At 35.2% G+C, this 13,262-nt stretch overlaps 2 protein-coding genes across 2 annotated transcripts; both read right to left on the bottom strand.

Moving 5' to 3' along the window:
* Nucleotides 1–1,971: 1,971 nt before the first annotated feature.
* On the bottom strand, nt 1,972–6,833 carry LOC144434992 (TNF receptor-associated factor 6-like). The gene is made up of 8 exons (XM_078123524.1): nt 6,634–6,833; nt 6,247–6,304; nt 5,624–5,728; nt 4,931–5,089; nt 4,495–4,572; nt 3,787–3,873; nt 3,413–3,585; nt 1,972–2,506 (listed from the first exon to the last, which is right to left on the bottom strand). Exons 1-8 carry the CDS (start codon nt 6,831–6,833, stop codon nt 1,972–1,974), a joined length of 1,395 nt encoding a protein of 464 aa, XP_077979650.1.
* Nucleotides 6,834–9,003: 2,170 nt separating this feature from the next.
* Nucleotides 9,004–11,335, bottom strand: LOC144434929 (uncharacterized). Its single transcript, XM_078123457.1, has 3 exons — nt 11,182–11,335; nt 10,324–10,563; nt 9,004–10,143 (listed from the first exon to the last, which is right to left on the bottom strand). Exons 2-3 carry the CDS (start codon nt 10,481–10,483, stop codon nt 9,290–9,292), a joined length of 1,014 nt encoding a protein of 337 aa, XP_077979583.1. The 5' UTR covers nt 10,484–10,563; nt 11,182–11,335; the 3' UTR covers nt 9,004–9,289.
* Nucleotides 11,336–13,262: the final 1,927 nt, after the last annotated feature.

Here is a 13,262-nt window from a genome sequence, read left to right as displayed (position 1 = left end):
TATTTTATCACAGTTGAACGTTACCCAGCTTTCTTAAAATAACGATAAAGCAACGACAACACAAAATAACCCAACAACTATAGTTTTCTTTGGCGATTTTTCTAAATTCTTTCCGAATCTTAGTATACCTCAGACCACTAAAAGAAGAACTCTTTGTATCTCCATATTGTTGTCTTGGTAGTAGATCTTCTTCAGCGAAAACTCGCTAGTTACAGTGGGTTGTCATGATGATGTATTGAAAATCTCGCCAATAATACGTCAACTTTGTTTCTTTATATGATCTATTTTATCACTTTGTTCACAGAAATTGTTTGATATTTCGAAAACCTTCAATTTTTATCTTGGCTATTGCGACACTCACTGTGTCGCTTGATTAATGCCAAATATACGCTTGCACACTCAACCACCCTGACATGACTATCATTACATATTGCACTCTCTAATGCATTTATATTTGATGGGATCTGGAACAAACATCTCAGTATTATATCCACCATACCTACATGTTATAACACATATATCTCACACTTAATGCTCAATTACACTCCATACACACGATAGTGTTTTCAATTCATTGATTTGGAGTTCAACAGTCACATTTTATACTTAAGCTACGATTAAAAGAGTCTCCATTTTCTAGTACTATAAGTGTTAGACTGTTGCTAAAAAATTCGGATAACTTCTTATCATAAGCTATCATTCCATATACATTTTACTCTTATCCGTAATGTGGTACTTCTTACATATGTTGGCATATCAAATTAAACCCTACAAATTTACTTCACCTAGTATCTTGAGTGGTAGCACTTTTTAGGATAATGGCTAGAGAGATCACTTTTGCTTTGTTATTTATATTTATTATGGAGTTGTGGCCAGGGTTATGGGGTGTCAATATTTACTGAAAAAGCAAAAGTTTTGAATATCTTATTATATCACACTATTATCAAAGAAAGTAAAAAGGCGAAACTGTGTAAGATTAACACTGTGACACTTTATTCCTATAAAAATACAAAAACTGACATTGATTCAAACAACATCTACACAAGACAATTAAAAATACAATTGCAATTTGGTAAATTTCACATGCATGGCATTAATCATATCTTCTTCTGCCATACAAGGCAGTGTGGTGTTCACTTCGTTTTGCTTTAAGGTGATCTGAAAGCATGTCCTATTCTGCCATATAAGGGAATCTGAATTATGTATCTTTTTCTGCCATAAAATATAAGGTAAATTGTTATCTCACTTTGCCATATATGGGAATGTAAAATCATATCTTTTTCTGTCATATAAGGCAATCTGAAGTCATATCTTGATTTGCCATATAAGGTGACCTTAAGTTATATCTCTTTGCTGCATACAACAATCTAGAGTAATATATTTTTGTCATATAAGGCAATCTAAATCTACAATTAAAAATGTTCACCACATAATAGATAGCTTCATCTTGTACCAGGGTAATACAGGTAATCTCCCACTTGACGATCGAATGTCCTAGCATAGATTAAGTGTTTAAAGAGTGCATACACTGAAAAGCCACTGTGGAATTATCTGTCAAGATGAGCAGAACTGTAGTGTTGTACTAATTGGTCTTCATGAAATCAGTGTATATTATACATTGCATATATCAAAACAAAAAGGTAACTTTTAAATTACAGAATAATTGCGATAAAAAATTCTTGGTTTCAAAAGTTATAAGACAACTTAATAAACAAAATGCTGGTAGGATTGTGACAGATTTTTGTGTCATAATTTGGCTTACTTCGGCATGTTGGATAATGTAAGAAGTCTTTACACAAGATAAAAATAACTTAGGAAAACTGCCACTGAGTCAATTTCATACTACAAAATTCAACAAACTAATAATTCATACGATTAAAATTAGGAATTTAAAGACATCATAAATATGCTACTTATTGAAATCTTCTCAGCATTTACAGTATATTCACTACTATCACCTGTCATTTCTTGTTATGTACTCATTATAATATCTACAGGGGCCGTATGATTAACCTCTATTTGAAAATACACATTTCCATCTTTAGCATATTTTGCCCCAATCAATTTCTCCGTCATCATAAACTTTAACAGTCCTCGCTTTTGGTTTTCATTATACCCATTGTCGGGGGATCTTGGCACTTCACTGCATACTATTGTAGTTGTGAAGTCTTCTCTGTTTGCAGACAGACTATCTTGGTCATACACAGTCAGTTTGCAGACAGCGTTAAAAGGAAACTTGACAGCATCATCGTATGTTCCTTTCTGTAGGATAACAAACAGTGATGTGTATGTCTCATCACGTCCATTGTATGCATTCAGTTCCACTTGGATGCAAACTCTGTAACCAGGGCAACCAGTGTAGAACGTAGGGCTGGTAAGACAGCATTGCTCATCCTTGTCTGCTAATTTCATTTTCCACAACAATTTTCCATTAAAGCTGGTGTTTTCAAGGAAACTGATTCTCTCTTCTTGGCAATTTATCATGAGTTCTTTCTCTTTTAGTTTTCTGTAAAACAAAATAGAAATAAAAGAAACACTATCACTATATAAAAAAAATTGATTCTGATGAAACTACATGAAAGATGGATAAATGCATTATAGGTTGTACATTACACTTGTACATGGTTTGAAAAAACCAAAACGAAATTCAATAAAATAAGTTCGTTAATTTCGAGTTGTTACAATAACTTTCAGCAGAATAGTGGTATCCAATGCCAGGCAACACAACTTTGATTTGAAAGTCAAGTATCCCACAGAATACATTTTTCAAAGTCTTTTTTTTTTCTCAAGACATTTTTGTACACATTTGTTAGAAATTATTGAAAATGATAAACGTTGAATGCATAACAATATTCGTAAAAATGCAAATTCAAATGGAAACACCTGGAATGTAATGTCCACCCATGCCATGTATGGGGGAATCAAAGTGATATTACATTGGTTTTCCCACTGTTTAAATCATTAGGCTTCAAAGGCACAAATGTGGTTATTGAACACCTGGTAAAATGTTTGTAATATGGAAATTAGATGGTGGTCTTAATCAGCTGTTTTCTATGTTTTCTAACAGACTGTACTGATACAACTTTACCTGATAATTGAACATTATACATGTACATGACGATAGACTACATATCAGAATTTGTTACTACCTGCCAGTAGGGATACAAAAACAATACTGAGGAATAACACATTTTTTTGTAGTAATTTCCATTTCTTCACCCCTGTTCTACCTAATATCACACACAATTCCTGTGAATATAATTTTCATCCAGAAGTCAAAAGAAGCAACATAGGCTACAAGAGACAGCAGGTGTCTGTAAAAATAGAACACACTGAGGTACAGTTTTGAATTTAAACAAAAGACAACATCATCAATTGGAACACATTCATCACAAAGAAAATATGAACTCACAATGTCAGTTGTGAATGCTCCCCAGACAATGTCATATACTTCTCTCTAGTTTCCAGGAGCTCAACTTGGGTATTCTGTAACTGTAGTTGTTGTTGGCATACCAGACTAGATAGTAATGATAAGTGTAAAGTAGTGGCTTCCTCACAGTGGTTACCAAGCTCACATCTTTTCACCTGAGGGGTAAACAATCTAGTTTCAAATAGTGTACAGGTTCATTTCAATCTGTCAGAACCAAGTATGCCTGTATTTTCATCTTCAGCTTCTTCATAATCATTTTGTACTTCAAATCCAAAAAATTGTGTGAGGGTGTTTTTTTTTTCGTCCAGAAGAGTATCACATTTATCAAAATACACTACAAACAAAAGAATTCTTACCTGTGCATGACATCCAATATGTTCAAATGTGCATGGAACTACAGAATTAGGACAGCTACCATCTTGTGTGTCTATGTGTTTTGGTATCTATGATAGAAATAAAGATAAAATATAACATCCTGACATAGACTATTAAAATGGTCAAAGGAGAGCAATTCATTTATTTTAATCAACAATTGTGCTTGCCAAAATAACTGGACCAATTCTTGGACTTTTTGAGTTCATTCAAATTCTTTTTCAATCAAACTCATTTGAAATTAAATTTTGTTAAAAAAAATAAAATATTCTTGAAATTTTCATGAAAATAGTTTCAGTAATAAAAGTATTTCCACCATGAGGAACTGTTATCACTGATGTTGTAATTAAGTAAAATGTGTCAAATACTGAAGAGGTTAAGGTCACACACATAGGTTAAAGGTCATGTTTCTAACAGACAAGAAGTTACACGTGTTAAATACTGAAAAGAATAATGGGTCAAACAAACTGATCAAAAGAAATGAAAAAGAAAAAAAAATTAAACCATCAAGAACTAAGTAAATTCCACATTTTAAGATAAATGTATCTTGACATTTACCACAATTTAGCTAAACCATTTCACCAAAATCAATTTCAACTTCAGTTCTGTTCAGTGAATGAAAGATTCTAGAAAGCTGTAGTCATAAAAGGATATCTCAAGTTCAATTGATGCAGAACATCAGAATTACTCACATCATCTCGTAGTATTCCACCCTGTCCACATAGTGCACAACTGACAGGAAATCTGGGACAAACCAATAACTCATGCCTCTGAAGAATAAATAAACATTGTGGAAAGGTTAGCAATCCTTGCCCCATGAAAGTTTTGTTCATTAATTGACATTCATGTAGTGATAATCTTTTTGCACTGTAACAATGTGATTGTCATATTTCCATATTGCATCAAATGATGTCAATTTGCTAATTTTGACACATGGATGACTATGTATAATCAAAAATTTCCATGCACAGAGTATAATATATCGTCTAATGATGATGCTACTTTTAATTACACTTTCCATTTTTCAATGAACCATCTCCCCAGATGTGAAATAAATAGTAAGGAAAATGCTGAAAAAACAGTAACATGATCACCCACATTTATAAGATACTTGAATAGATTACTTACTGTCAAATCTTTGAATATCATATTCTCTGAGCAATGTTTACAGTGGATTGGTCGTCTAGGGCATTCTTTCAGATGTTTTTCCCTAAATTTACGTAGAAACATATCACCACAGATGTTTGGACAAGTCAGCTGCTCAAATGGACAGATAGGACAATGTTCCTGAAAGTGGGGAAATCACAATACAGTTAGTGTTTCTTGCGTTGTGCTCATAAGTACATTCTATGAATAACTAATAGAATATATGGAACAATTAAAAATGGGTACTTAGTTAACAATACTTTCCAATTCTGAAATATTCAGTAACAATAATATCAGTTTAGTAGCACACTGGTACTATGTTATTTGGACACAAGGCAGATGGCACATCAAAGAAATATTTAGTTTTTCGAGGATTTAAGCAGTCGTATCCTCTACTATTCAGATGGAAGGAATGTGAAACAACTAATATTGAAACACCCACATTGATCATCTCGTAAAACCTCTAACATGCTAAGTAAAGGCCCAGATGTATATAGCCATATAAGAACTGTTCATGTGAAACATAAATTGTCAACTGTTTAATCTGTGGCCATTCACAGACCACTATATACCACATACCTATCATACCCCCAACCTACATCATGGCCAGTATTATCAATGATGATATTAAAAAAAAGAACAGTAAACTTGAACATTTGCCAAGATATCACTTACTTCAAGTTCTCTCAACTCTCCTTTCCAGTCACAGCCATCTCCATAGTATCTACACAACACCATCAAGGATAAAACTTCTCTCCTCATAGCAACATCATCAAACACCTGCAACAAACAACCGATGTGAATACTATACTCAACAAACAACCAATGTGAATACTATACTGAGAGAATACTAGTATACATCGTTATTTTAGTCTTAAATCATAGACAGTTGAGGTGTAATTTCCTTCCACTGTCTATGCTTAAATACATGTAACTTACTTATTGCTGCCTATTATTTTCTCATTTTCTCAGACCACATATATGTCAGAGTAGAAGGCATACCATCAATTGACATCTTATCCTCTAAAAACTATTGATTAATCATTAACATGTAATTTTTAATGACAATTACATCCTCTCCATATTAAGCAAGATAAAACATACCACATTACATATCACAATAACCTTACTATGATTACAAATAAAAGGTAAATAAACAAAGAACGTGTCTAAATTTTAGACTATTGTTCTATAAGTTTGGTTCTGGCATTTAAATCATATAGTCTTCTACTTTGTGATTTCCTGCTTGGTGAAAACTGCAAAAAAATTATGAAATTATATCAAAAAGGAATACTTACATCAATATCACTATCAAACCAAGTATTATCAACTGGACACTTTACATACTTTCTATTTCTGGAAATAACAACAAAAATGACAATCATAATATTCAAAAATGTATGTCCAGACAAAGGTACTATAAATGTGAACTTGCTAAGGCAAGTTTGACAACAGTAGAATCACTGATTTTAATCTTGCAACATTTTCAGGCATGAAAAAATTCACCAAAAGATTTTGGTTGGACAAGTTTGACAACATATATTTCTAACGTTTGTCTGGAAATTGTATGATATAGAATTTGGATGCTCCAACAGATGCTGGTCAGTCAAATTTGTTAAACTGTGTACTCACCTACAAGTGTTATATACAGACACATTGACAAGTTTAACAACACTTTTACTAACCTACAAACTCTTGTCAGACAAGTTTGACAAAACCTGTGCCCACATCTTGTCTGGACAGTATCTCGTAGTGCTGCAAGACACACTGGACAACTGTATTTCTTGTCTATATCAGGAACAAATACAGCATCATAACCCTGAAAATGCTCTTCAACATTCTCTTCTTCGTTGTTAGCTATAAATTGTTCTGTATTAGCAGCCATATTATCCCTACAAAAAATATCAATGACAGTATGGTCAAATGTAAATTCAGTCAGGTGTTCACTTATTTGTCCAGGTAACAAGTCTGGTATCTTTACTGCATTAATGATTTAATCGTGCCACCTGTTGACTGGGCCATGGGTCATCTTTTGGAAATATTTTGCTGTGATCAGTGACAGCAACACACTGCACTGTACACATACCATGACTGAAAAGAGAGTATCACGAGTATAGGTCATTTAGCAATGCTACAAAAAACAAATATGGCAAATTTTGAAGGAAAATTGAAAGAGCACATTCTGTACGTGTTTTCACTGTCATGCAACATCGGGTGCAACGTCAATACCAGTGAAGCCACTGACCCAGTGACCGGAATCGTACTTGGGAACCACACACACTAATCTGTTCTGCACATACACTGAATGAAGAAAACGAGGGATGGGAGACACGAAGTCTTCCTCTTTGAAAAATGCGCGTCAGTTTATCAACACTAGTATAGTGCACTACTCACCTCAAGGTCGTTGTCCCCAGTGTAGTGCAGTGTACCGTGTGGCTCGCATACGTGCGTGAAGGATGATGGGTAACATTGTTTTGCGTCATCGTAGTCATGAGAAATCGTCCATTTTTTGAAAATTGTCTGTTTTAAATTTTATCATGTTTACTTTACTATTTACTTTGAAAAAACAGTCTTTTCGTTTACAGGTTTTTTTCTATCAATTACTTGCAATATCATTAGGGATATCGACACAGATGTGTGATGGCGCATTCCATATAATATTTACAAACACTACCAGTAAAGCTTACTTATGAAATGATACAGGAAATGTTTAATTTTTGATGGATTTTTGGAATGTCTGATTTACATTTCGTAGATGTTTTCCTCACCTGTATAAAAGTCTACCGGTCAGCAGGGAAAAATGGATAGGCTTGAAGTTGAGAAATCCAAGGTTTCGTAGATACCTTAGCTCTGCCTTATATATGTAGGTCATCTCTCTTTTAGTTTTATCAGAGACAAGTCTGTAGTTTTATGGAGGTTTTTTAAAAATTCAAATGCAAATAATTCTTCGCCCACAACATCCATATATTAACATCATCCCAATATTCTGAGAACAATAAAGTAACATCGTCGTATCCCACAGCCTCTTTTACGGCACTGTCAAGAGGTTACTATTATTTTCCGTTGCGTCAACAGACAAAAATGTATTCTGACTTGCGAGAATGTAATGCCACATTTTTGTATTTCATCTTCAATGCAGTCGAATCACTGTGCCTGTACTAAAATGACAAAATGTGTCCACCCCTTCTGACCCCCCCCCCCCCCCCCCGCGCCATTACATATTAAAAGCGTGTTACTGCTTATGTCTCATGCAGTGAAGTCAACACGATAGACAATCGACACTACAGTGAGGTCTCTTCGGGTTTTGAAAAGGGGTGAACGGATTCTGTACAGCTGTACCTGCACCACCGCATTAACTTTGGACACAGATTTGTGAATTGATGGATGAAGTTTGAAGTAAAACTGTTAAACTAAACTATAAATAGCGATATGCATGGCAAAACACATGCATACACGTGCACGTGCACACACACACACGTGTCCATACGTTGAGGATTATTACGTTACATCATTACGAGAGGGCACATCGTATGTACGTGTACCTTTTGAAGCTGTTTCCATGGGTTGATGAAACCAGAGGTTGAATTTGTAACATTTCAGCGGAGTTTCGGTTACCCAGCCTCTTGCCGTTGAGGGCATAGCCATGGCCCCAGCGGAGGGCTATGCCCTCAACGGCAAGAGGCTTGGTAACAACCACTGCACCGAGATTATCCAGCGTGTGAATACAAAAGTAGCTACCATGCCAGACAAGTGATTTTCGCCTCCCTTTCCCACAAAGAATTATTTCATGCTCAAATAGTTCAAAAATTAAGTTTGTGGATACGAAATCTTCCAATTCACGACGTGCAAAATGTGGAATGACAACCTTGTTGCTTACGTGCGAGATTCAAGGTGGATAATCATTGTACAGTGGTCTATACAAGTATTACTACTTTAATTTTAGTTGTGCCCTTTACTGTTGACCGAAACACATGGTGACCATAGTAGGAATACACACACACACACACTAATACACAACTATTGATGTCTTATATAAAACCACAGAAGAAGGGGTGTTCACACAGACAATCACATTTTATTCGCAGGAATTTTCTATTCAAACGAAAACTTATGCAAAAATTCTTGTAAGTCGTGTACATTGAAATAAATAAATGAGTACACTTTTAATAACACATTACAAAGCTAGCTAGCTAGCAAGCAAGCAAGCTTTGCACAAATAAACAATCAGAACTTGCATTTGTGCAAATAAATAATCAGAACTTGCACATGGCTAAATAAACTTGAAATTATCTGCTCACGCTACTGAAAAATAAACTAATATTGGTTTCATCATCATGTCACTCAAATCAGTCCTTTGGCTTTGTAAACATCTGCCATTAAATCTTTCATATATTTAATTTCTCTTGTTATCGAGTCTACTTGTTCTCTCAAGTCCTTATTTCTCTTTTCTAAAACGTCTTCCACAGATTGTCTGGCATTAGCCTCTTCACGCTTTTTCTCTCGATATCTCGTAGCTGCTTCTTTATTTTGAGCACGCTTTCTTGACTTCTTGTCTACTCTGATACCACCTACAGTTTTTAATTTTGATTTTGTCCTCTTTGGAGGATCACGTTTAGGTTTGTCCTTTATTTTGTCTTTAGTCACTGTTGATAGTACAAAACTTGTTGTACTTGATGAGGGAGAGACTGGTGGAGTGAGACATTGTTGAGAAATTAAGGGGAACTGTAAACTTGCCGAGATCGGAGTGGAAGGAATAGGACTATTTTGTGACAGAGGAAGTTGCACGGCAAGATCTTCTTTGCTCTGTTGCACCAACGTGCTAAGGAGAGTGGCAGCTGGAATAGGATTTATTAGCTCTCCAGTTTCTGTACCAATCGGTGATGGAATTGTGAAGACAGTGGTTGGAGATGCCGACCTGGATGTAGGGAGGCTGCTTACTGGCGAGGGCGACAGTGCCAGAAGATTAGGTGCAATATCCTCTTCGGGGGCTGGTGGCTGTGGAGGAATGTTGTGATCAACCACCAAACTATTTAGAAGCTCCAAGTCAGATGTGCTGACTTCCAGCTTGTGAAGACTGTCGCCCAGTGGTGCGAGTACCATCAGCTCCGAGTCATCCGATGGTTGACCCAGGAAGTTGTCTGCCGCATCCAGCTGGCCGAAATCTATCTTTTCTGTCATCCAGTCTTCCAGGGGCTCTGCAGAACAACAATGTCAAAAATTAATCCTTATAAAATGAATCCGAAAAACTTCTTAGGTTTGTAGAATTTACAATCTATGTCATGCATAACGTATCCTACAGGTTTGTCAGATATTGTATATTTCATTGATTGAGATGGATATAGTGAGTGCATATATATCATACAAATGATGCATACCTTCAAGTTCATCTAATCCTGGGAAGATATTCGCTGTGTCGAGGACAGCATTCTTATCAACAGGAGTCCCCTTGACTCCGATATCTTGAAATAATCCATCCCCCTCAAGCTCCTCGAAGAGAGAGTTGAAGGGGGAATCGTCGTATCCAAAGCCCAACATCTTGACTTCGTATCTCTGCTGCTGTGTATTCCGTGATCAATAAACCAATGACTGGTTCGAAGGTTAAAGTCGTTTGGGGTCTGGAAATAAATATAGTCAACATCAGACATGTCAAATAATCTTTTTCCGCCAACTTTCGGCAATGTTTGTAAACAAGCTAGCCCACTATTTATTCTTATAATTATAATATTGACACGTTGATGGCCATGCGCAGTAGTGCGTGGCTCTTGACAATGGCCAACCATTCGGTCTCTTATTTCTGAACGTAATTTTTTTATTGGGAAAACAAATCCAATTTTTAGTTGCTCTTACATAGCACAAACCTCGACATTGTCATTTACTATAATTCCAAACATATGATATTTGATATAACTCCTGAACAACGATCCAGTTGAAACATAAATGAGTTATTCTCTGGACTTGTTATTGCGGCTCACAACAAGAATTCCGACATTCCATATGTTAACCATGTATACAACAATTATTGATTTCATTGTCTTATTTTCAAAAATAAAATAGAGAGAATTTCAAATCGTAATTTCATTCTAGAAACTGAATATCTAACCAACATTGTAATAGTTAATACAAGGAAGTAACACCCATGCGGTTTCGATTGAAAATTGATTCTTTCATGACAGAGATTGTTATACTCCAAAAAAATAACATCAATGTAATAGTAATAATTATAAAATACTTACGCCATGTTTGCCGTTTTCGTGTGCAATGTTATTGCACGAGTTTGTGTGTGCCGGTTCTGATCTAAAAAGCCATTGCGCCTGTGATTTTGGGTTGCCTTGCTCGCTATTCGCCTTTACGGATAAAAATGTCCACGACTATAACAAAATATCATAGTGCGGGAAACTTCAACCTATTCACATGACGATTAGAATAACTATCCGCTGTTGAGGAGGCTAGCGGTGACGTTAATAGTTGCTTCAGTCCATAGAATTTGTAATAATTAACATCAGTTTTATTTTAAATAATTTCAATATCCTCAGAACAATCTTCCACATACAAAAAATGCAGTATTCTGGAGAAATTAGCAATTTTTTGGGTCTATTTTTCTACTGGCGGACATGCATTCAGCCAGATGCAGGTGTTAGTAGTCAGAACGGGTTGCATCAGAAAATTTTCAGCACAGAGGGTCATAGTTCACAATCGTGAAATCATTGACTTCCGATTGGTGGACATTTTCGATATCATGTGATAACAAATTTTTGATTGGTCAGAATTTAACCTCGACGTCACTGACTACATGGGAAAAGAATGCATACCAAAAATAGAAACTGACGTCTCTTCAGCGTCGATTCGCCTTGGTTTCATGTGACGTGCACGCACATGTCCGTAGGTAAACAAAGCAGAACAACCATGGAAATCCCAAAATACCTACGTGCTAGTGTTGCTTGGAAGCGACATACATGTCGGACAGTTTACTGTTTAAAGCTTCATGATGCTTATTCTTTTTTTTAGTTCGCTGATAAGGATGTATTATTATTTTTGTGTGTATTTCCATGCTTGCTATGGCATGTTGTTATGCAATAAAGATTGATTGATTGATTATTATTATTAATATTATTATTATTACATAGATATGATAGTGCTATGTTTGAACAATTGAGAAACGTAGATTGTCGCATGTAACAGGAAAGCATTTTATTGAATATTGTTTTTATTAGAAACATTCACATGTTATTGTTCGAGAACCCACACATTCACACTTATTGGGGAATCTATGGGCAGACATTCTCAAAAAGAATTTGAAGACAGATTTGGGTAAATAGTTTTATCTATTCATCAGATCATCTTGGACGCACATTGTCTGTATGTATGTATGTATGTATGTATGTATGTATGTATGTATGTGTGTGCATGTATGTAGTAATTCTTTATTGCCCATATCCAAATCTGGACATCAGACCTATTCACAATGAAGAGAGAAAATAAAATGACATTGTGTACAAATAAATGACAAAACAAAGATGAACAGAAAAAACATACCCTAGCAGGGCGTCCAAAAATAGCTTGTTTAAAATATTTGTGTTTGTTTTCTGGAGGCTGTTGACAGTGTACCACTCTGTAAGTTTGAAACGTGTAGTTAGCCACTTCTTCAATTATATCTCATTTTTGCCATATTAAAGTGGGCGAATATCAATTTTCATTGATAGTGAACATTTTACAGTTTAAAATAATGTTCATCTCCAATTTCACTGGTTTGGCACATGGGGCATGTTCTGTTAGTTATGTCTTGTTTATTGTGTCTACCTGTTTCTATTTTTAGTTTGTGTGAATGTGTCCTTAATTTTGTCACAGCAGATCTATGGAGCAGATATTTTTTATAAAGCTTAAATATTTTTTGCATGTAGTATTTTTTTTATTCGTCTGTATGTCCGGAGATTATTTTTATGGTTTTGTCCTTTGTTATCATTGTATAATGTCTATGGATTGTCTGTCATACAGTTCTTTTAGTTTCTCTTTGATTATTAATTAATCTAGAATTACATTGTGTCTATTTCTGACCATTCCTCCTCCATATTTATTAATTTTAAGATCTGTTTGATACCTGTTACCCCGTTTTGTGCCCCCACCCTTTCTATTTTTATACCCTTCTGCCAATGTCAAAGCACATTTCCCTTCATTGTAAATGTGGGGTATTCCTGTGAAAAGGGGAGGGGGTTCCAGTGGTGCATCTTTCATCACGCACATTTAGGTTCATTCTTGTACAATGCTAGGGAAAATAAAACAATATTCAAATATAGAGTATATAAAATCTACAGTAGGC

The sequence above is a fragment of the Glandiceps talaboti genome, chromosome 5 (genome assembly GCF_964340395.1).
Source record: "Glandiceps talaboti chromosome 5, keGlaTala1.1, whole genome shotgun sequence".
In the NCBI taxonomy this organism is placed as follows: Eukaryota; Metazoa; Hemichordata; class Enteropneusta; family Spengelidae; genus Glandiceps; species Glandiceps talaboti.
The sequence above is the reverse complement of the archived record's forward strand: the minus strand, read 5'-3'. Positions and strand labels throughout refer to the sequence as shown.